Source organism: Triplophysa rosa, linkage group LG1 (assembly GCF_024868665.1).
Source record: "Triplophysa rosa linkage group LG1, Trosa_1v2, whole genome shotgun sequence".
NCBI classification, from domain to species: domain Eukaryota; kingdom Metazoa; phylum Chordata; class Actinopteri; order Cypriniformes; family Nemacheilidae; genus Triplophysa; species Triplophysa rosa.
In genome coordinates, this window is record NC_079890.1 from 14,099,715 (window position 1) to 14,123,359 (window position 23,645).

Here is a 23,645-nt window from a genome sequence, read left to right on the forward strand (position 1 = left end):
CCCTGACTGCATTTATTCAACCTCTTTGTTCAAATGCAACTATCCAATAATCAACACCACACACATTCTCATCATCTCTGAACATTTGTGAGTTTAAACAGTGATGTAATCACAGCATTCATTCAAGGCATTACATGGAGGAAAAAATAAACAATGTCTTGCTTCATCAGTTATCTAAATGACTAAGGAGTGCCAAAAGAAAGTTCCTTAAGAAGAGTTCTTGGCACTTCAACAATGTCCAATCATACAATACAAGCTCAGTATGAAACATACTGGCTCAACAATTCTTATACATAAAAACAACCCAAATGTTTTAATAGTTTTGGAAACTTTTGAACAAATTCTAACCTCAGAGTATTTATAGGCATGAAGCTTGAATTTGTCAAGAGGTGGGAACACACAAGTTCAAAAGTTTCACATTTTTAAACTAAAAAACAAATGAACATTCCTCTTCTTTTGAAGAACATTAAATTAGAAAATGAAATAAAGTGCTAACTCAACAAAATGAACATAAATGTTCAAATTATGTTCCAATAAAATGTAATCACTTGATTCCTTCGAAAGCAAAAACAAAAAAATTACAAACTTTTCCTTCTTCAGTACAGAGTCTAATTGTGTCAAGAAGCCTTTTTTCACAACAAATTAAAACAGGAACAATTATATACTCCAAAAACTGACCTGGTTGCAAATATGGATAGTACAAGCAGAAAAAGAGAGAATTTAACAAAGATACATCACAGTGTTGACATTAAAACTATATCTGCATATTTTGGTTTGACATCACATTTTGTGATGTCTGGTGGATAGGTTTGTTAGTTTCTTATAGTAGAGTAACGTTCAAGAGCTTATATTCAATGACACTTAAAGGAACAGTTCGCCCAAAAATGAAAATTCTGTCAACACTTACTCCTGCCCGAGTTGTTCCAAATCTGTATGAATTTATTTGTACTGATCAACACAGAGCAAGATATTTGAAAGACTGCTTATAATCAAACAGCTCTTGGCCACCATTGACTACCATAGTAAGAAAATTAGCTTTATAAATTCCTTTGTTTTGTTAAACACAAAAGAAGATATTTCTAAGAAAATAGGAAAGTAAACAGTTCTGAGGCACTTTTGACTACCATTGTCATTTTTCCGACTATGGTAGTCAATGGTGGCCAAGAACTGTTTGGTTACAAGCATTCTTTCAAATATCTTTCTCTGTGTTCATCCGAACGAAGATATACAGATTTGGAACAACTCGAGAGTGATGCTGGTATTTGTCCTGGTGAACACAGAGTAGTCACAACAATGGTGACTATGTCTATTAAAGCGATATTTCAGAAGCAAAACAAAATTTCCCCATGTTTTACTCACCCTCAAGGCAGCCTGGCTGAATTTGACTTTCTTCTTGAAGAATAATGCCGTCAGAGATATAATACCACGTGTCATTTTTCTTCCAATTGGTAGAATGGGGGGCAATTTTCTGCGTTTGTTTAAGAGAAATATCCATTTTGACAACGCTATTAAAAATAATGTCTAGCTTCCGTTATCCCACTGCTGCGCATGAACCAGAGGCTTGTTTTTCCGGCAAATGACAGTGACGAAAGCTCCCGCACAGAGGAGACGGTATCCTATTGGATAAAAATGAAAAATGCTGTGTTCGTCACCAGAAATTACGACACGCCTGCGTCATTTGCCGGAAAAATAAGCCTCAGGTCCACGCGCAGCCGAGGGATAACAATATGTATATTTCTCTTAAACAAACGCATCGATTCGCTTCAGAAGACCTGTGTTAAGACCATGGAGCCATGTCGAGCAGTTCTTTGATCGATGGATGCACTTTTTGGAGCTTCAAAAAATTCACTTCCCCCTTCACTCCCATTCTACCGCTCAGAAGAAAAATGATACGTGGTAGCTATTATACCTCCGACTGCATTATTCTTCAAGAAGGAAGCCATATTCAGTAAGGATGCCTTGAGGGTGAGCAAACATAGGGAAATTTTGTTTTGCCTCTGAAATATCCCCTTAAGCTTCATAAAGGACAAATAACAATATTTCACAATATGTCTCAAGCCTTCTAAACCCATCCAACAGCAAGAACATCGTTGTTTGCTGATAATCCTTCTTAAAACTGGAGCTGTGTGAAAATTCCTGAACATTTCTCTTTTTGTGTTCTACATGGGGGGAGTAAATAATGACAGAATTTTTAGTTTGGGAAAATTAAAAATCCTTTAAATACGAATTTCAAGATAAACCCTGTGCAAGATTCAGTGCAGAGGACTATTCAGTAGTTGATAGTGGGAGCAAAAACACTCTGCAAATGTGCACAGATATGTAAACATTGTAATGGTCTATGTCAGCTGATTATTGATTATCAGTTCAACCAAAGGACTTGTAGATTACAGCTCTCTGTAAAATATTGATGTTCAATGTGAATGCACAGAAATCAATAGCACTTGAGTGGGCAGCATCTGCCCTGATACTAAGCTGGAATGTGATGGAAAGATGATCTCACTTCTGATGATCATGCAATTTTAAAAAACCACAATGCACTGCATTCACATATACAGTACATCCCAAATTAATGGGATACTCCACCCAAAAATGAAAAAGCTGTCTCGAAATACTCACCCTCAAGTTGTTTCCAAACCTGTATACATTTTTTTTGTTCTGACAAAGAAAGATATTTAGAAGAATGTTAGCAACTGAGATTTCTGGGGTGGTCAAAAATGGTAGTCAAAGGTGCCCCAGAGCTGTTTGTTTTCCTAAATTCTTCCAAATATCTTCTTTTGTGTTTAACAGAACAAACAAAAAAAACACAAAAAAATTTGTACTATGGTAGTCAATGGTGCCCCAGAAATCTAAGTTGCTAACGTTCATCCAAATATTAATATTAATATTTGTGTTCCACAGAACAAAGAAATGTACAGGTTTGGAACAACTTGAGGATGAGTAATTCATGAAAGAAATTTCCTTTTTAGGTAGACTATCCCTTTAAGCCATCAAACGAATGTGATGTGTGCATTATATTACAAAGTCATTAAAAAAGATAAGCATAAATCAAATGGCATGTGCAAATAACACAAGCTCCATCTTTGGAAAATACAACTACTTCATTTGCTTGCTCTAAGGCATTGAACGTTTGTGTGTGGTTATGGTTTAAAAACTGTAATGTGTAGACCAACAGTAAAATAATTTATACACAATAAATATGAATTTAGTTATGTGTAACTAATGAGTAAGGATGTGTGAATATTGGAAAGCTGTGGTTTGCGTTAGACAGGTGACCTTTTGGAATGACTTCAGCAGTCAAAATGGCTCCTATATGCACAGAATTTAACTAACGTTTAACTAACTAACGCATAACAGCATCCATGGATTGTTCAAAACAATTCCAGAGTAAATGTAGGCCGCTCATAGACACAACATCGCAAACCACCTTTCAAGTAATTAGGAAAAACAATAAAAGCACGTTCACAGGTAAAGCAAATAATTATTGGAATGTAAAAGAAGATCAAATATGGGTGGGGAAATGTTAGCATTCCAATAATTATTTGTTCAAGGACATTTATCCAATACTAGGTTGCAAAACATGACAGAAACACAATAGTGTGTGACCAAGCATTTTTCTCTCCCCTTTTAAAACGGCATCAACATCATTTTAACTTGTATGCAGGACAGGTTAAAACGTTTTTACAAGTACAAAGTTTCAAAATCTAACTTCAGTGTAATTTCCAACACATAACCCCTGTGACATGTGTCTTCAGTCATTCTTTCAGAAAAGAATGTCAAAAACAGTATAGCTGCACATATTTTGCATTGAAATCTTTAAAAGAACCACGTTACAGCATGTAAACAGTTAATGCAGGTAAAAAGATGCACAAAACAAAATCATATTACATGACAAACCACTACTTCATGACACCGTTCAAGAATTCCATCTCTACCTCTCTCCATGCATATTTGTGTGGGAATTTAGGTGTGGGGATCCAGTACCAGCACCTTGCACTCACGCTTGGCAATTTTGTCGAGAGACAGAATGTTCCGGTCTGGCGGGAGGTACAGCGGTCGACCGACAGGAGAGCCCACGGGAGGGGTGATGGCCCTGCGCTCCATAACACTGCCAGTCCTGTGATCATGAATCAATCAGTGCTGAATAAATGAACTCATCATATACAAAAAACACAGTGAAAGAAGAGGATGTCAAATCGTGATGTATGTGAAACGTGATGCTCTGCGACTCTTTACCTTGTGAGGTGGAACTTGGACGGTTGCTGGTGCGAGAAGGACTGAGAGCGGCCCAGACTTAGGCTGGCCTGATGTCGGTCCAGAATGTCTCTGACCGATGGGCTGGACGGGCTGTTCTTGCGAGACAAAGGACGGGCATCAGGAGGAGGGTTGGAGACAGATGCTGTGAACTGCAGTTTCAGCTTCATGTGCTGACTTAACTAAAGACAGAGGATTGATAGGATAGTATTTAGACGTGTACATATACATTTACGCATTTGGCAGACGCTTGCAAAGCGACTTACATTGCATTATCCTATACATTTGTTTCTAAGTATGTGCAATCCCCTGGGGGTCGAACCCACGACCTTGGTTAACGCCATGCTCTTACCACTGAGCTACAGGAAAGCATCCAGTGTATGTGTACATTTTTACAGCCTACAAACAGACACTTTTTACCTCAAAAAGACCTGCTCTGAGTATCTGGAAAGCCACGCTGATGGAGAGGGTACTGCCTTTCCGACAATAACCGAGGTTACTGAGAGGAGAATGACACACCACTGCATTTACTGCGGGGTCATCCTTCTGCCCACGAGCTGATGAAGAGATGACATCGAAAAATCATGAGTTCATAGATAGATTTAAAAAAGCTGTTGATTTGAGATTTGATGGTTAGTTTATGTGTTCCAGACACGGATGGGATGATTGTGCAAAAGATTTGAATCTGACCCAAATCTGACTATCCCCAGCTCTCCACTTACTATCCAAAAGTACTGGCTGACTGTACATTAGCACAATTACTATATGCATCCTTACCAAATTAATAAATAAATGGATGAAAAATATTGATTTTAAAACATTTGCCCTGAAGGCAGAGAAATAAGAGTTGTATGAGCGCTTTATAAAAATTTAGTAGCGGTAATACTGTACATAGTTTAGCGGTCATTATGCCACAATATCTGACCACAAAATACATTTTCGACTAACCAATGAGAATAACGTATTTCAGAGAACAGTGTAAAAAAGATATTTATAGCTAGAATCTTTTGCCTCTTTTTCAGAATTTTCTCTGAAACATAAAATTACAATTTACTTGCAGTTTTGTTTATATAGGTTCTGCTTTGGCAGTGCTCCTCTACACAAAATTTCTGGGTTGCCAGATCTGCATAACAAAACCAGCCCTATGGCCATTTAAACTACCTGGAAAAAACGCAGACTTGGCAGGCAACGTTTAGGCAGATGACTCCACTTATTTATGTTCACGTGCGTAACATAACCACAGAAATGTATAATTATAAATCATTATTATAAGCTTACTGTTGTGAATTGGCATAAGGTAAGGAGACAGTTTTAAATACAAATTTGTATGTACTTTTATGTAATAAGTGATCTTTGTATTTTTAACCAAAAAAAAGCTTCAAGCTAGAATATAGACAGTTTTATCGGACGCACGTGCCTGGCCCGAAGTTAACTTCCGGTCTGTGTTTGGTTATAATGTAACAATTTATTTTATATTTAATTTATATAAACAATTTTTATTGTATATTATTTTTATTAAATAAAATTATTGATTCTTTGCAGAGGTCTACTGGAAGTTACTTTTGGGCCACATAACATTGTTGCCGCTGAAACCGTTTATAAAGAAAGTGTGCTTGGCTTTCTGCCACTATTGTTAACTGTGATCCACTAAATCTCTCTCCCCACCCTCTTCAAACACATCCATTCATTTACCTACCACACAACATATCACTGCATCCGTCTTTGTGTACATCATACATCATACATCCATGTGTTCTTAAATCCACAAATCCTCACCTTCAGGAGTCCAGACTAGTCGGACTGCCAAAAAGTCCTGCAGGTTGTTGAGGAGGGTGTACCGCACCCGGAAATGCTCGCGGGCCTTGACGGCACTGGGACAGCTGGCAGTCATGATGAAGCGAGGCCGGTCCAGTCTCACGCTGGGGAGACTATAGTGAGTGTAGATGGAATTGGTAAAGGGCAGTTTAGGAGTGGACCACTGTAAAACCGCTACCAACGGCACCTCCAGTCCCTACAGGAAACAGAACCATTTCTTACATTATACACTTAATATGATTAAATTTACAACATTTAGAATTTTCACAAATTAGGAAAGACATGCTGTGTGTCCACTGTATCTACACAAAACCGTATCACATAATGGCAGTGGTAATGAATGTCGGCCCACCTCATTTGAATCATCTTGTGGCTGGTTGCTGAGCTGCAGTTGGAAAAGAAAGTTTTGCTCTTCTAGAGCGCTGAGCGTGCTGGGAAGATGGCTAGACTCGCTGTCCATCCTATAGAATGATGCCATGGCAACCTCTCCTGACTGGTGACTTTGAAGATCAAAGAAAAACAAGCCAACATAATAAGAAATAAACCTTGAAATTTATATACACATACACTTGTTAAGACGTAAAAACATTCTAAATACAGTACCAAGATATTTCTTGATAAAAAACTGTGATGAATTATTAATGATGGTCTATTTTAAAACATCACTGCATGGGCTAAAGGGCAAAAACAGATATGCATCGCTTTACTTCCTCTACAGACCAGCGCAGATAACAGAATGTGTTTGCTTAGGAAAACAGAAATGCATGCAGGGCACAAAAGAACAGTGTTTTGAATATGACTTGAATATTGTTTCATGTGAATGTAATTATACACCAGTTCTGATTTGCTGCTGTCATGACATTGAGCATGTGTATTGCTTTAAGTCAACTTCCCTCAATAGTCAGCACATGTCACTGTGCATTGTAAATTCCAATATAAATAAATATATACCAAAATAGTTAAAGGAAGATAAGACCATTACAATCCAGCGTGAATTATATGCAAGTAATAAGACCAATTACAATATACAAATAACAAAAGGGTTTAAAGGGGTCATATGACACGGCTAAAACTAATATTATCGTTTGTTTTAGATATAATGCGATGTGTATACACCATTTAAGGTTCAAAAACGCTGTATTTTCCACATACTGTGCATGTTTGTATCTCCTCTTTGCCCCGCCTCTCTGAAACACGCAGATTTTTTACAAAGCTCATCGCTCTGAAAAGCGAGGTGTGCTATGATTGGCCAGTTAACCAGTGTGTAGTGATTGGACGAATACTACAAGTGTGTGACGGAAATGTAACGCCTCTTACCATATTTGGAACGTCAGGTTCCAAAGCAATTGTACTGACAGGTACGCCTACCTTACTTGCGTCTACATTTGGGCGGTCTTAGTCAAATCAGTCCACGAACTGACTTAGATTTGTGGACGACTGCATTTCAGGCAGGTCTGGGTGAGCATTCGCTTTTAGATAGAATGCATCTTTTGTTCATATTTGCAATTTTACGTGTCTAATACATGCATGGGCAACTTATAACACACCAAAGACACAGAAAAACACATATTTGCGCCATATGACCCCTTTAATTCTTCAGGACAGGTTTAGAACAAACCATAATGTTTGAGGAATCCCACTGTAATAACATTCACAGCTGCATGAGGTCCCACATAAAACCATATTATCTTACCAGACATTGTCCACCAGCAGCACAGAACCATCTGGCATCATTGGTAAGTATGAGGTGTTGAAGTTGGGAAGTATCTTGACGTCACGGACACTCACTTCCTCCTGAGAACTCCCGTTTAACACTAAAACAGTCAGGTGTTCAAGCACACATTCGTAAACAGGACGTCTCACATATGAACACACAGGAAGCTGCAAAAATCTAACTGAAAGTGCACGCTAAACCCCTGCAAACATCTAGATAGACAGTAGATGTTTTACCACAATGATGTACCAAATTACTGATCTACATGTTTTGGACCCTGTTTTTTGCCTATCACAGAGATTTAGCAGCTTGAAACTGTTAAATGTTTAAGTATTTGCAAAATCTATATAAATGCATATATAATTACATATAGGGCTGCATAACAATTAGTCGCGACTAACTATTTGCAAAATAAAAGTTTTTGTTTACATAATAGTGTACTGTGTGTATAATAATTATGTATATATAAATACACACACACATGCATGTATATAATAAGAAAACAATATATATATATGTATATATCAAATATTTATATTAAAATATAATATAAATGATAAAAACAAGAAATGATGTTACCTTTGAGGACAGTTAAGTGTCTGCCTGAAACAGTCATTTGCTGACACTTCACTGTGGGGGGAGGCAGGACATTGAGCGTGGTGCTGACTGTTAAAAAAAACAAGCTCTTAATATTACAGTTAAAAGCAATAAAACACATGACATTTCAAAAATTAAAGTGACCCAAGAAAAATACTAGAAACTGCATGAAGCTTTGTGCCAAAGAATTCAACTGCTCACCCTGGGCTTTGAAGGAGTTCAGGTCCTGGCGAAATGTTTGGCAGGGGCTCTTCTGTTGCAGGATGCTGAGGTAGCCATGTTCTTGGATCTCAGCTTTCTCCTCTTCTTGCTTCCACACAGTCACTATAATCTGCATTAAGGCAAACATTCATACACATATTAACAAACAATGCATGGTGATGTGACATTGTGGGGTGTGTGCATTGGTGTTATATTTCATCAAGATCACAGCCAAACATGTACAAGTCAGCAAGCAATTATCTGCACCAAATATATCGGTGTCAAATAATGCATGTGATGATAGAACACTGTTGTCTGTAACAGTCAACACAGACTATGACATATGAAAACATGCACACACAAACATACGCTACTCATACCTTCACTTTAAGAGTGTTGACAGGGAGTTTATCCAGGGACACAGTAAGAGGGAAGATGACCTCCTCAGTTAAAACCACCGGCTCATCCGAAGGAGACTGAGTCACACATAAAAACACGTCAAATGGGAGACATGGGACATGTTAAGACTAAGCTTTAGTTTCATCTCTTTTCATAAATTTAGGTTCTTTGTCTTTCTTGATCAGTAAACTTCAGTCTATCAGTGTTTTACTGTTTATACATCTTTTCAGAAGGAGAAACACAGCTGCTTTAAAGTCACTCACAAATAAAAACTTCTATTATCATTTACTCACCCTCTTGTCGTTTCACACCGGTATGAATTTCTTTCTTCTGCAGAACAAAAAAGAAGCTATTTTGAAGAACGTTGTTAACTGTCCCCCATTTTCTTGCATTGGTTTTGTGTCCATACAATAGTAGTCAATGGGGGCCGGTACTGTTCGGTTACCAATTTTCTTCAAAATATCATCTTTTGTGTTCTGCGGAAGAAAGTCCTAAAGGTTTGAAATGCCAAAAGAGTAGATGATGACAGAATTTTAATTTTTGGGTGAACTATCACTTTAAATGACCCCTTGTTGAGCTGTCACTCTCTTAAATTACTAAATAAATTACTGTGTGAGAGGGACTATATAAATAGACTGTAATGTGCAATTTGATTTTCCAGATGTTATTTACCACCTGACAGAATAGGCTGCAGATACTTAGTAGCATTTTGTTGAGACAGCTAAAATGGGAAGATCTCTGCAGCGGTGTGACTTACACCAGATAGCCTATGTTAGGAATACATATGACTATTCTGCATGGCTAGAAACAGCCAATAAAGCCCACGCACGCCGTTCAAAAAGAATAACACAGGAAATGTCAACACTTCCTTGTTGAAGTCAAATTCATTTGCATGCCCAGCGCAGTCAACCTTAACTGCACATTATAAATATAATACAGTTGATTTAAGCACCTGCACGGGAGCCTTGCGGAATTCCCTCACGCCGTTGCCCGTGTTGTTATGAATGAGAAGCGGCTTGCATTCCCGAAAGCCCCGGCAGCGCGGGCCCCCTCTACCTGCGCAGCCCACCTCCGCAGCATCATCATCGTCCGTATCCTCCACACACTCGTCCCCGCTGCTGTGGTAGTCGTGATACAAAGGCTGTGTCCGCTGTCGGTTATCGCCGGGGCAAACGCTGGCCACGGCGCAGAGAGATCCGGCCAGCTCCCTCCAAGAGCGACTGGAGTGATGCTCCGACCCGCTCGCATCAACCGCCGCAGTGCAAGATGCGACGTTCTGAGATCGCAACACCAAAAGAAAGCGCACGGTTTCCCCGAGATAGAGGTGGCTACGACGCGGAAGCGTGCGATATCTGGCCGGGTCCGACAGGTCCGAGATGGGAACGGCGGGGAAATACATAAAGTATTCACATTGCGATTCCATCATTAACACCATGACCATCACACCGCAGGCACACAGCGAGCGACGGGATCCGGTTAATACTAAAATGCCTTTAGATAAAAGCGACCCGTTTTACCTTTCAGCTTACGGTAGCCAAGATATGATAAAAACAGCATTCATACTTTTCCCCCATTTCTGTTGTACACCAGTTCACGCACACAAATACATTCAAGTGCGCTATAATTACAGGCATAATCATCGAGTAAAGATGGAGTAGAGCGGGATAATGAGCAGGCGAGAATAGTCGCTTGTCGAATAAGGTAAACAACGATTGCCTTGCTGTCAAGGTCGGTGCAACTAAGCTAACACTACTATTAGTTATTTTATATGTATTTTAATGATTATTAATATATCATATAGAGTATATAAAAGCATTGAGTTATTTTATATCGTTGAAAGTGACGTAAAACGAAAATATAAATAATAACTAAATAAAATATTTAAATTCAGACAATAATATTTAACAGGAGTAAGTAGATGCATTTTATTCAGTTAATAAACAAGTACCAGACTTGATGTAGAGACTATCAAAGTACACATTTAACTGCAGTGTAAAGTTTATCTTAAAGTTACTTATGCATTGTTGGAAGTGCTCGTGGACAGAGTATGCTTATCGATCTGTGTGGCTAAAGTCACATTGGTAAGCACTTATCAGGGCGGTTTCAGACCCTTTTTTTGTGGTGCTCACATCAAGCATGCATTCTTCAGATGTTACCATATCTCGGTTTGTACAGAAATCTTGAGGAGCATTATAGGATACCAATGGTAGCTAACTTTGAAACATATTCATCACATGACAGTCTCTGCAATCACTGAAAATGTTTATTTTAATACATACAACCAAATCAGGTTCATCACTCCCAAATATGTACACAGGTTTCTCCATGTATTCAAGTAACAAAGCAAAAACGAAATAAAATGACAATTTAGATTACAAAGGTTTGAAAGATCTCAGTCAAAGAGAACGATGACAGGAACAATCTTGTTTGAATTGCTTTTGATAAACATCATGGCACAAAATAGATTCATATTTTTGTCATGCCAAAATAATAAAAATGATGGATTAATACTGTGATAGTTTCATCAGTTGTATCAAATAGGCACACATCCAGACTTGCTTTTATGACCTTCTGAATTAATTTATTATCAAACATTTCAATACTGAAAAAAAACACATTACTTTTTTGTTATAACATTCCAAGCACAGACACATCAGTACCTCTTTGGTTTGGTGGTTGTACTGCAATCTTTCTTGCTGTACCACAGGTAATCCAACTAAAGAGTCATGAAGACACTAAACCCCGGTTTCACAGACAAGGCTTAAGACTAGTCCCAGACTAAAATTAATTTTGAGCTATCTTAACTGAAAATAACTTGCCCACACATATCTTAAAATATGTCAGTGCCATTGTTTTGTCTCAAGATGCACATCAGTAATGGTTTCTTATAAGGCATTTAAATAAAAGCGATTTAAATAGCCTAAATTAACTAAAGCATAGTCCTGGTTTAGGCTAAGCCTTGTATATGAAACCGGGCCAATATTTACTGATTTTTATGACATGCAAGTAATACAGCACAATCCTTGGTGAATGAAAGTAAAAGCTGTTATATACGCCAAGATGAAAAAGAATTTAATGCTTGCAATCAATATCATTCAAAGTTTATCCGTAGCGTTAATCTTGTCAATTTAATAACAGAAACTGTAAATGAGCTAACAAGTCTTCTCTTCAACTTCACAAAAGATACAGTGAGCTGTGTAAAATAAGTAACATTTTCTGTAACTGAATTTACTCAAAAGAAACATCTAAACAATAGGCTTAGCTTTAACGCTAGCATCTTTGCTTCTGTCTCATGTATGGGGAGACAGAAATAATACAATTTAATTTATTGATTGAATTCAAATATGAATATAGAAAGTGTCATTTAAATGTAAGCTGATGGCCTTGCTGCGAGGAAACACTGAGAGACGCAGCAGTGCTTAGCTGTTCTACACTGAAACGTAAACATCTTTTTCATTTCGTTTTACATTTCAACAAATGAATTAAAGTTAGGTATAAATATTTAAATGACTAGAATCTGATTATAAACTTACACTATTGATGCTGTTAAAGCAACCTCAGAAAGTTGAAGAGACCACTACACCAATGAGTGACTGTTTACCGATGTTTTCCTGCTGGTTTATATTATTCCGCAAATTCTTAAGAATGTTTGGTGTGTATGGTCAACACTACAATCAAAACTAAAATGACGTGTTGTATCACAATGCATGTCAAAATGTGGAGTTGTGTGTCAATTACACAAGCTAATGATAGCTATTTATCAACATGCATATACATCGTAACTACACATAAAAGGACACCAGAGGTGCACCAAAATGAGCATATCTAGAGTGTCTTCCTTACCTCAGTGCCGTTTATATTAGCACAGAAAAAATGAATGTATTTGTAACGTAAGATGCCATCTTGCACTGTGCATTGAAACTTGCATTACAAAAAGCTGGCTGTTTAGACTTGGGCCAATTTGCACAGTGCATTTCAGTCAAATGTCTATACTACTTTTCCTCAGCACTCACAATATGAAAAACACAGTTTAGTTTAAGAGTATAAAAGCACTAGACTAGATACACAGATAACTGTATACAAAAGCATAATAAATACAGCAAGCTTTGATATCAAAGCACTGCTTCACAAAAGTACTCATTGTAAGGCAAAATAACCATTTTGGAGTTTTGGAACTTTTTTAGACAGAAAATGCCATGTCTTTGAGCGTCCACTGACAGCATTCACCATACCAATAAACATTCACCATCAATTAACATTTTGTTTTATTCAAAACATCAAAACTCGACCTCAAGCAAACACCAAGAGGTAAATATACTGTAACAAGAAGTGCATTTGCCCAGTCATTGACATTGGGAGATCTACAGCCCATTTTGTCTTTCATGTATGATATATTATTTCACAGTGTTAGAAACTGGAGATGTAATTCTAGCAGACTCATGTGAAGAGTCAGGACAGATCTTGTTACAGGGAATGCCTGCTTTCATGACTCTCAGCTTCTTTTCATAAAACTGAATGTGTGGCATAAAAAGCAAAGTTTGTAGTGTCGTCTCCTTTAATACAAACTCTATTAGGATTCCTGTTGAACAGTTACCCATAGAAATGGGTATAAAATCTAATTTTGGCCACTCTTGATCTGTATCTGCATCTTTCAGAGTGCCAGACTGTGATTCTACTTTTGTTTTACTTTTTCATGCCGTAAATGGATATGCACTGTGTCTTATTAAATAAAATACATTTCCAAGATTAAATTGTTGATGCACCTTGGTGTATGTTTATTAAAGATAATAGATTTTATTTTAAAGAAACACAGAGAATACTATGTGTGTGTGTGAAAAAGAGATTCTGTAGGGTCACAGAACCATGTACATTCACTTCTATGTGCATACAGAGTGGTTCATAGTGGACAAGGAAGCAGCATGTCACATTTGCTTATTTTACCTACACACAATATTAGCATTTAGCCACTGTCTGGCATATCCTTTTATTACTCCAGCAACTTCATTGTACCTCTTCTTCACTGTAAAACCTTGCATTGTATAAAACAGAATGTTGAAGGGCAAGGTAAGGAAGAGTCAATGGCAAAGTGGTGTTCTGTAAAGCCCAAAGCATGCTTCAGTTTTCCCTTTGCCAGTACGTCTCGTGCAAATTTCAGCAGCAGCAGGACGTGAGAACCTGTGTGCATCTTCTGGAGGTCAGGTGGAGGAAAACAAAGCAGTCATAGTCCGTATCAAATGCATAGTCAAATGCATCCATACGGGCTCACGGAGAGTAGAGTCTATTTCGGAAGGCTAGAATGCACGACCATATGTGAGACGTAACAGGTGAAAAAATGAAGCACACCTTAAGCTTAAGTCTTGGACATCCGTTTACCTTTTTTAGTGCAGCTCAGAGGCCCTGTGGAGCCAAATAAGGGTCAGAAAGTTGACAGCGAGGCAAAAAGGTGCTACTAGCTCACCATTTAAGCCTTACTTTTGAACCAGCATTTTTGATAGATTGATTCCGAAGCAGTACCGTCCCATCCCAGTCTTTCTCTACCAACCTCTTTCCCCCTTGCTCTTCAGTCCTGAGTACCGGGGAATCCCTCATTACTGGAGGTCCTCCAGCAAGAGTGTCCGGCCATGGAGGTTGCTGGGCTCGCGGGAACTGCCGAAGATCTAGTAAGTCTTTGTACTGAATCTCCGGCCTGATCATACGTAGGCAAGCTTCCCACGTGGCGTTGTCTAGTCCAGACTGCAGCTCGTAACCTAGGATCTTCACTAATCCACTCTGGAAAGGGCGGATGGCCTTGTCCCGGATGCGACTGGCCTCTACAGGCCTGCCACCATCACGTAAACAAGCACGAGCAAGAACCTCCCGTCTGGTCCTAAGCAATGCTACCTCAGCCTCCATTCGACTTTGCCCGAAGCGCTCTATTTCCTGCCAGAATGTGAGGTTGAAAGCTTGGTAAAGGTGCCAGTCTAGGGAGTTCCATTCCCGTAATTTCAGTTTTTGCTCATTTGTCAAACCCAAGGGGGCCGGAAGTGCGGACTTACTCATCCATCCAGACCTCCCACTTGCCACTTGCTGTCTGGCATTTAGGCTAAAAGAAACCACAGCATCTAAAGGCCAGCAGAGAGCATGGCGGAGCAGAACCATAGAATGGTCAAAATACTCAGACAAAAGGACGAGCCTGAAATTTCGTCGCACTGCCGCCACACCACGCCTGGCCAGCGGTAGGCTGAAGTTGGCGTTATGATCCTGACCAAAGTCAAACCACAGCAAGTTGCGGGCGTAATGGTTGTTTCTGAGTTTGGGATCGTAGTACTTATGAGGGTTGTCTGCAAAATCACCCAACCCTTTGGCACGCCTGAATGCAGGGGCAACATTTTTGTAGTAGGCATATGAGGATTCGGCTAAAGCCACGGGATCTCGAAGGATAGAGAAATAGAAGGTGTCAGCTGGCATGACCTTCTCAACCTAAAGTGAAAAACAGAATGTTGTATTTAGTAATATTGACTAGAAATATTCCAGAAGAAACATTCTATAGTTTACAGCTAAAGTATTGACTCAAGCAGTTTATCCTAGTTATGGTTTGTTCAACAGATTGTAAAATGAAGACCTAAAGGTAAAAAGATACAATCATATGAAATCTGTTTTAACTTATTCTGATTCTAACTGAATGGCCCAAAACATATCTGCTATACCTCTGGCCTGTTGAAGCGCATATGATTTCCTATGATGTCAAAATTTTCCACATGAGGACCTCTGTATCCTTTCACCCTCTGGGCAATAAAGGAAAGCGGGTAGCCAAATTGGTACCCCACAGGAAGGGCCAATTTAAGACCCCTCTCCTCTCCGAAGCGATAGAGCAAATTGAGAACGGTGCTGCTGGCTGTTTTGTGAGTCTTCAGGAACATGATGTGTGTGTGAGGCTGACAAGATCCCAGAGAGGACCCTTGGAAATTCTCAGAGGGAAGAGCAAAGAGGGATCGAGACCTCTCTGGCTGCACCCAGCTAATGCAGAAAAGGAACATAAAAACACCACATGTTGAAAAGATCATGACAATGAAGTGAAGCCTCTCATGTTACACTGAATCCACTGAGAAAACTAATGAGAAACAGTCAAATTAAAACTGATGAGAGAAAGATGGGAAAGACACATACAATAAGTACAACACTGTAAACACAACAGAAAATAATAAAGGGGTGTGGCTAATGTAAACAATACAAAGAAGAGATCATTGGAGTACGTGTGAAGGTGGACAGAGAATAATATGCTTTAAAGGGGTCATATGGTGCGAACACGTGTTTTACTGTGTCTTTGGTGTGTTATAAGTTGCCCATGCATGTTTTATACACGTAAAACTGTAAAAATTAAAGTGTCGGAACAAAAGATGCATTCTATCTAAAACGAATGCTCACCCAGACGCCTCGTGTTACCACACCCCCACAAATCTACGTCAGCTTGTGGTATTTGACTAAGACCACGCAAATGTATACGCAAGTAAGGTGGGTGTACCTGTCAGTACAATTGTTTTGGAACCTGATGTTCTGTAAAGAACCCGCGCGTTTCAGAGAGGCGGGGCAAAGAGGAGATACAATCATGCACGGATTGTGGAAAATACAGCGTTTTTGAACCTTAAATCGTGTATACACACCAGGGATGCAAACTTGTCACCTTTCAGTGAAATTTGCCATTTTGGATCCAAAATGGGTCATTATTGTGATTCGTGTAGGGGTCTGTGAGTCTTTGGACGGGGTCGCGGTGAATGAAATTATGAGAATCATGTCCAGGTGTTGTGGTAACGATGTCAAATCATTAGCCAGTTTGTAGGTTATGTTTTGAATGCTGCGCAGAATGAGCGCACATACTCAACTCATAAATCAATATTAGATGTAGTTGAATTACGCAGCAATTCGACTGCGTATTTCTGACTTACTTCAACGCAACTGTCACTAAGCAGCAGGTAAAGGCGCACTGGTTTCGTACATCGCCACGTCACATCCTTTGACGTTGGCCAGATGAGGATTTTAAAAAGGCAAAAATGGCGGAAAAAAGCTCAAAATTAACTAGTTTTCTCTACTGTACAGTTGCTAACATTGTTTTCTATGATGTGCAACACAAACAACTCTGTTAACATCGAAATAGATGTTGTTTAGGGTTTTGTGGCGCTTTAAATGTGCTAATGAGTGCACAGAGTTGACGGCAAACTGCTTCGTAATGTTTTGCCCAGCCGATCTATCTACACAATAGCTACGCTACAGTATAATGTGATAGTCTACAAGTGTTCATAGACACCACAATGCAACGCCAGATTTCTTGTACAACATACTGTACACGTCTGAGTGTTGCGTTTGGTTTTTAGTACAACATTGCAGATAGTATCACACCTAATGGTATTGTTAAAACGCAACCTCTTGTGTGAAAATAACATTTAAATCTGTCACTATGGTTACAGGCATGCTATGCAAATAGTATAACGTTATGAGTTTGACAGTTCATTCATGTTTAGACTACAACTGTGACTGTTAGCTGTTGTGTGAACAGAGCACACTGAAGTAAATGTGAAGAGTTCATTTGCAAAAACAGATGTTAAATATATGTTAAAATAGTTTTTATTATTTTTCATTAACTATGTTTTTTATTGTGCATTCCAAGTAATATCATTTAAACAGTTGGATTGTTTTGATTAAGTAATAATAACTCAAAAAATACAGATAAGTAACACAGTAAAAACATGATTTATGAAAATTAATAAAAACAGAGTTATCTGGTATTGCAAATGAACTCTTCATGTGGTTGTCTATCCTAGACACTTTTAGCAGACCATGGACTATTCTGATTATGTGTACTGAAGAATATGAAATACAAATTGTAATAATTATTGTAATAGTTAATTGTAATATAATTGTAACTAATATATATTGTAATAATATATAACTATATATAAACTATGACTAATATATATAGCGTTGGGGGGGGTCTCGAATCATTGTCACCTTTTTTCACCCCGATGAGTTTGCAACCCTGATACACATTGCATTACATCTAAAACAAACGATAATATTAGTTTTAGCCGTGTCATATGACCCCCTTTAAAGAGAGTGAGTGTAAGAAAGGATTAGCATGAAGATTTATGTGATATTTTGTCCATGCATTATGTCTAATGGTTTTTGTGCGAAGGGGTACATTTATGCAGTATAAGAACAACAGATTATAGTAAGACGAACAAAAATACCAAAACAACAAAGACAGCATATACACAGCATATAAACTGTTGCAGATCCTAGTCTATAAACATGTAAGGAGCACTGATATTTGAAAATGTGTTAAATGTATAATATGCATATGCAACGTGATGTATTCATTTGTGTACACCATTCTAAAAACAAGAAACGAGAGAATGGAGTCAATTACTTGAAGAAATGAAGAAAAGAATAAAGGCATCTTCTTACCTTTTATTGAAGATGACTCCCAGAAGCTGTCCTGCGAATGCAATGACCAGGAATACCAAAAGTGCTTTCCACATGGGCCCCAGCCCATAGCACCCCAACCACCGCATTCTCCTATGATCAAAAGCACTGTCAGTCCCTGGTTGTGAACCAGTATACAATAGAAATGTGAGATGTTACTTAAAAAAAAGATTACAAGGGAACAATAAATGCGTACTTAACGCATGCATGTGAGGTATGATGTGTACAGAATGAACAAAAAAAAGGTTATCATATTTGTTGTTAAGCAAATCAAAGCTTTCTTAATATTTTTCTTCATGGTGAACTGTTTTTATAGCTTATTACAAAGAAACTCTATTTAATATACTGTGTGTTATACAACAACAACCTACACAGCCACACAGGCTTTGGAGCTCAAATTTACATTTTTTACAACGATTTTGTTTTTGTTCTTATCCCTAAAACACAGAAGCGATAATGTTAGAGCTTGTACAAAGTGGTGCGCAGATACATTTTACGGCATCTTTCTCGTGTACTGAGGAGACAGGTGTAAAATATGGCCTTTGTTTTCATGCGTGTGTCTTGCTGAAAATGGTGTTGCAGAACAGTCGGACAAAGACATGCTGCCTTTGTCATAAATCACAGATTGCGCCCCGCTATCCGTCCCAGTCGCCGCCGCTTGCTGCTCTCACACTTACCGAGCTGACCGTCTGAAAACCATGATAAAACCCGGCCGGTATCACAAGAGATCGGCGCTTTGCAATAGCCACAGAGCATCTCGGACACCTCGGTCGATGTCTTTAAATCCGCCCGACGACGTCTGTGTAATGTAACTGACCCATCAATGCGCAAAGCGTCCGACCACAAAACCACTGCGGGATCGCCGTCAAGTGCATTAGACTCCTCGTTTGCTTCGCTTGAGGTTTTTTAAGACAGCAGTAGGTTTGGATGGAGAAAAGAGACTGCTTTGTATTTTGAGGGGTCTCTGTGTGTGCAAGTGGGCGGGTATTAGGGACCATTCTGTTGCGGAGTGAGTCGAGCTCTGACGTCACACAAGCTAAGCGGCAAATCTCGATTCTTCCTAAATAACATTATTACCATGGCATGAGATGGCAGCAGTGAACCTTTTTTTAGAGAAAATAAGGCTACGAAGAACTGTGCTGTACAGATTATTTGTTTACCTGACACATAATGTTTACACTTAATACAACATATACTTTTATCTCCAGGTGCCATAATTATCATTGAAAATAAATGTAAGTGCCTCAGTATGCTTTGAGAATCTTCTGTAATTTTTTTCTCAACTTTATAGTGTTAGTAAAGTAAAGTGCGTCATGATGATTTTTTTAAGCTCGTGTTTGTGGGCAGACATTAAAGCAGCTTACATCTAGCTTATTTTCTCTTTTAAGGTGCAACAGAACTGTAATATAATAAAAACAGACCCTGGTTTACTTATCTGAAACCTGTTTTAACCTGTTAATATGTGTCTGTCGGAATAGAAAAAAATCTAAACTAAACACTGTTGACATTTCACACAGTACAACCGAGAGGTGGTGGTTTGCTAAAGCCTGCACTGAGCATTATTCACACGCCCTCCTTTCTCAGAATAAAGAGTTTAGTCGGACCGACTGCAGTGCACTTTTGAATCATTTCAGTCTGATGAAAAGGAAACCTATAGCCACAATTGCGTGTATCAAGGTAAAATGTGTAGCTTTGGAACAAAATATGTATGTGTGTATATATAGATAGATAGATGGATGGATGGATGGATGGATGGATGGATGGATGGATGGATGGATGGATGGATGGATGGATGGATGGATGGATGGATGGATGGATGGATGGATGGATGGATGGATGGATGGATGGATGGATGGATGGATGGATGGATGGATGGATGGATGGATGGATATTTTCTTTCACTGTCACAATTTACAGTGAAAGCAAATATCTAACGTACTAAGCATCAAAGAGCTCATATGTGTAGTCTTGTAATCTGATATTTCATCCACCATGGAGAAGAGGAAAAGGTCAGAAGCAGCTCTGAGGCTTGATTGCATTACAAGTCACTGTAAAATGTCAAGGCATTTTTGCAGCTAACATAGGTTGTGAAGATTCTATACAGGACTTCATTCTAAAGCCTGGCCTACTGAATGATGTTGATGTGAGGAAGTTCTTTAGAAGCACGCCTATATTTAGATCCCTTCTAATCGCGTAACTGTGGCAGACCTCTGTCCCGTCAACACATAACTCTGAACGTCCACCATCAATGAGGGATGAACGAATGGTCTATTCCGGCAGTCTGTGAGTGAATTTATGAGAGTGAAAATGAATGATGACGTTTCCTTGAAAATATTTTGTCTCAAAGTCTACATTTGTTCCAGTTATGTGGGCGTGAAAATAAATGTCCACACAAAAGGTGCAAAGTCTCTATTCTCATATGGCAGAATACAAGAAATGTTAGGAAAACATGTTGGTACTTATTGACATTTTACAGTAACAAAGTATAAGATAATACGCACCATGCTGTTTCTCAAATCTATTACATTTTAAATGTAGCTATGCATTTGGCAGATAGTTTTATTCAAAGCGACTCAAGGTATGCATTTAATCAAACCAAAGACCTTTTGTGCTGACCATCATCATTTAGTAAACTCACAAACTCTAAATAAACCATCTTTTCTAAACAAAAAAGACTAACAATATATTTAATTATTTAGTTTGTGCATATCACAAAGTGAGGGAAGGTGAATGCAGACCTAACATCTCTGTCACAGTTGCACTGATCACAATTTTAGTATTTCACTCAGGTGAGACATGCCACTATTATTGTGCACAATAAATCATGACACGTACCCAAGAAAGCTCAAAGTGGGATCTACTGGTCTAAATGCATAATACAAACACTAGGACAAGCACACAAAACAACAGTTAAAATGATTGGGCCTCATTCATGAAACACGAGCAGATTTTTTTATATAAATCGTTCATGAAGTCATTCTGATGTCAATTTTTGGATTCATGAAAATGTTAGTTGTACGAAAGAAATGTACACCTGCTCCCTACCACGTGTAAATGGTGCGTAAAATATTCAAACATTCTGTATTCTTGTATGTATTCTCTGTATGTAAACTGATGACACTAAATTATGATGCACTATGTATCACAGTGGTTCTCAACCTTTTTTGAATACTGGACCCAATCATATCTCAAACCATCCTCACGCTCAAGCCCCATCTCATTTTCTTTCGCAGCACAACAACATATTTCCACTAAATTAGGAAAATAAAAAGATTAGAAAAGTCAAAAATGTTATATTTGTTAAATCAATAAATGTAAGCCTAATTTAAAATTACACGTGACGATTTAATGGTTTTCAGTTGCATTAAAATTACACAATAATCACAATTATGTCACCAAAAAATTCTATTTCAGTATCTCCAACAGTATAAACACAATTTACTGCAGTTTATTCTTTTGACATTAATTTGTCAGCAAGGACTTACACCAACCATTACTGATCAAGCAGGGCCGGATTATCCAATGGCCATTATGGGCACAGGCCCAGGGGCCCATGCGCGCTTGGGGCCCTAGCAAGGGGAAGAAAATTACACATAGGCCTCGATAGGCCACGACATTAAGACGAAGGCCTCGATAGTCCACAACATTGAGACAGAGGCCTCTATAGGCCACATCATTGAGACAGAGGCCTTGATAGGGCGCAACATGGAGACAGAGGCCTCGATAGGCCCTATTTGAGAACATGATCGAAGAGTAATGAATGAGAAGCGAGACACCACCACCAGGGAGATGGAGGGACGAAATCGTCTTCGGAGTCTTATTCGCAGACGGCGTAATCCTTCGAAGACATTTTTTAGTTTGCAACTGGTAGCTCGCGAGTAAAATCCAGAGGCTTCAACTGCGAACGCAAACAGAGAGTAAGTGGTGATCTTATATACTATGTGGAAATATTATTCAGTTAGAAGTATGATTTAATTACCAATATAATCAATAAGTGTTTTCTTTCATTAAATCATTAAGCTGTGTGTTTTTATCTAATGTGCTTGCTGTTTTGCTCAGTGGAAAGTGCTGTGATAAAAACAGAACAGTGACAAGCAGAGTGAAACCACAAAAGAGGAACAAGCTTTGTGTGTACGTGCAGAAATAGAACAGCTCGTTTTGACAAGTCTAACTAACTACCAACACACACACTCAAAGAGTCACATAGGGAAGGAATGTTATGAATTAATCCACTGTATATGTTTTAAGTATAATCATGAGTTTTGATGTGTTTTATTGAATCATAGGATTAAGAAACAATGCTGCATAATTAAAGCATTAGATGATTGAGTTTTTTATTGAAAGTATTTTTACATGTTGTTTTGCGATATGAAACTGTCTCTAGGGAACACTTCCTCAAATTAGCAACTGACCACAGGTTGCAGAAGATGTGTTGCAAAGATGTTGTTTTGCAGATATACGTGGTGCACGGTGATTGGTGGAAAGGGAGCAGCACTCCTTAAAAGGCAGAGGAGGAGTCAGAAGATGCGAGCGACGTCAAATATTGAATAAATATGTGTGTTTTTGAATAATTTGGGTTGTTGGCTTGTGGTGGAGTGAGGAGATCGTCTGACAACCCAAAGCTTTGTTACTCCTTTTTACATCTGATAATAAACTTCTAATCGATTTTGGAGAACGTCTCTGTGCAAATTTTTGAACATGCAGGACTGCCTCAAAAGTCCAACAACTACAAGTGTTGGATGATGGTTGGTTAGATGGTAATTGGTTAGGTCTATACGTAGTAGGTGACGTGATATTGAGTCTTCCCGGCAGAACTTGCGCTGAAGCTTACGTTTTGAAACTTCTATCAGGAGTGGACTTTGAACTCGTACAACAGCGCATGCGCGAGAAAATATTAAGAGCCCACTAGGTAGCAATATACACAAGGAAAGGTTACGGTGTGCAAGACCGACACAAAAGCAACACGCAGAAGCGGAGGCACAAAAACACTACAACAAAGAGTTTGAGTACAATGGAGAACGAATTTCGACGAGCGTTTGTGTGAGGAGATTCGAAAATATCCACATTTAAATAATTCAAGCTTGCGAGAGTATAAAGATGTGTTCGACTTTATTCAGCAGTGCGCAGAATAGGGCTTTAACGATTAGTCGACATTATCGATAGCGTCGACAATAAAAAATTGTTGACAAATAATTTTGTTGTCGAGTAGTTC

General features: G+C 38.6%; 2 protein-coding genes across 2 annotated transcripts; both read right to left on the minus strand.

Annotated features, from left to right (window-relative positions):
* On the minus strand, positions 1-10,603 carry trappc14 (trafficking protein particle complex subunit 14). The gene is made up of 10 exons (XM_057336429.1): positions 9,930-10,603; positions 8,959-9,054; positions 8,579-8,708; positions 8,360-8,446; positions 7,760-7,880; positions 6,419-6,566; positions 6,028-6,262; positions 4,672-4,808; positions 4,234-4,433; positions 1-4,114 (listed from the first exon to the last, which is right to left on the minus strand). The coding sequence occupies exons 1-10, from the start codon at positions 10,416-10,418 to the stop codon at positions 3,961-3,963; spliced, it is 1,797 nt and encodes a 598-aa protein (XP_057192412.1). The 5' UTR covers positions 10,419-10,603; the 3' UTR covers positions 1-3,960.
* A 331-nt stretch (positions 10,604-10,934) lies between these two features.
* On the minus strand, positions 10,935-19,610 carry gal3st4 (galactose-3-O-sulfotransferase 4). The gene is made up of 4 exons (XM_057346104.1): positions 19,111-19,610; positions 18,416-18,526; positions 15,664-15,973; positions 10,935-15,436 (listed from the first exon to the last, which is right to left on the minus strand). Exons 1-4 carry the CDS (start codon positions 19,131-19,133, stop codon positions 14,432-14,434), a joined length of 1,449 nt encoding a protein of 482 aa, XP_057202087.1. The 5' UTR covers positions 19,134-19,610; the 3' UTR covers positions 10,935-14,431.
* Positions 19,611-23,645: the final 4,035 nt, after the last annotated feature.

What these genes read in the sequence shown, in the direction of transcription:
- trappc14 (XM_057336429.1), bottom strand. Translation starts at nt 10,418, where the DNA reads ATGGTCATGGTGTTAATGATGGAATCGCAATGTGAATACTTTATGTAT. An exon ending in ACACTTAACTGTCCTCAAAG is followed by an intron (nt 7,881 to 8,359) that starts GTAACATCATTT and finishes TGACTGTTTTAG; the next exon opens with TGTTAAACGGGAGTTCTCAG. An exon ending in TCAGAGCAGGTCTTTTTGAG is followed by an intron (nt 4,434 to 4,671) that starts GTAAAAAGTGTC and finishes CTCTGTCTTTAG; the next exon opens with TTAAGTCAGCACATGAAGCT.
- gal3st4 (XM_057346104.1), bottom strand. Translation starts at nt 19,133, where the DNA reads ATGGTTTTCAGACGGTCAGCTCG. An exon ending in GTTTTCAGACGGTCAGCTCG is followed by an intron (nt 18,527 to 19,110) that starts GTAAGTGTGAGA and finishes TTTTGATCATAG; the next exon opens with GAGAATGCGGTGGTTGGGGT. An exon ending in GGAGTCATCTTCAATAAAAG is followed by an intron (nt 15,974 to 18,415) that starts GTAAGAAGATGC and finishes TTTCTGCATTAG; the next exon opens with CTGGGTGCAGCCAGAGAGGT.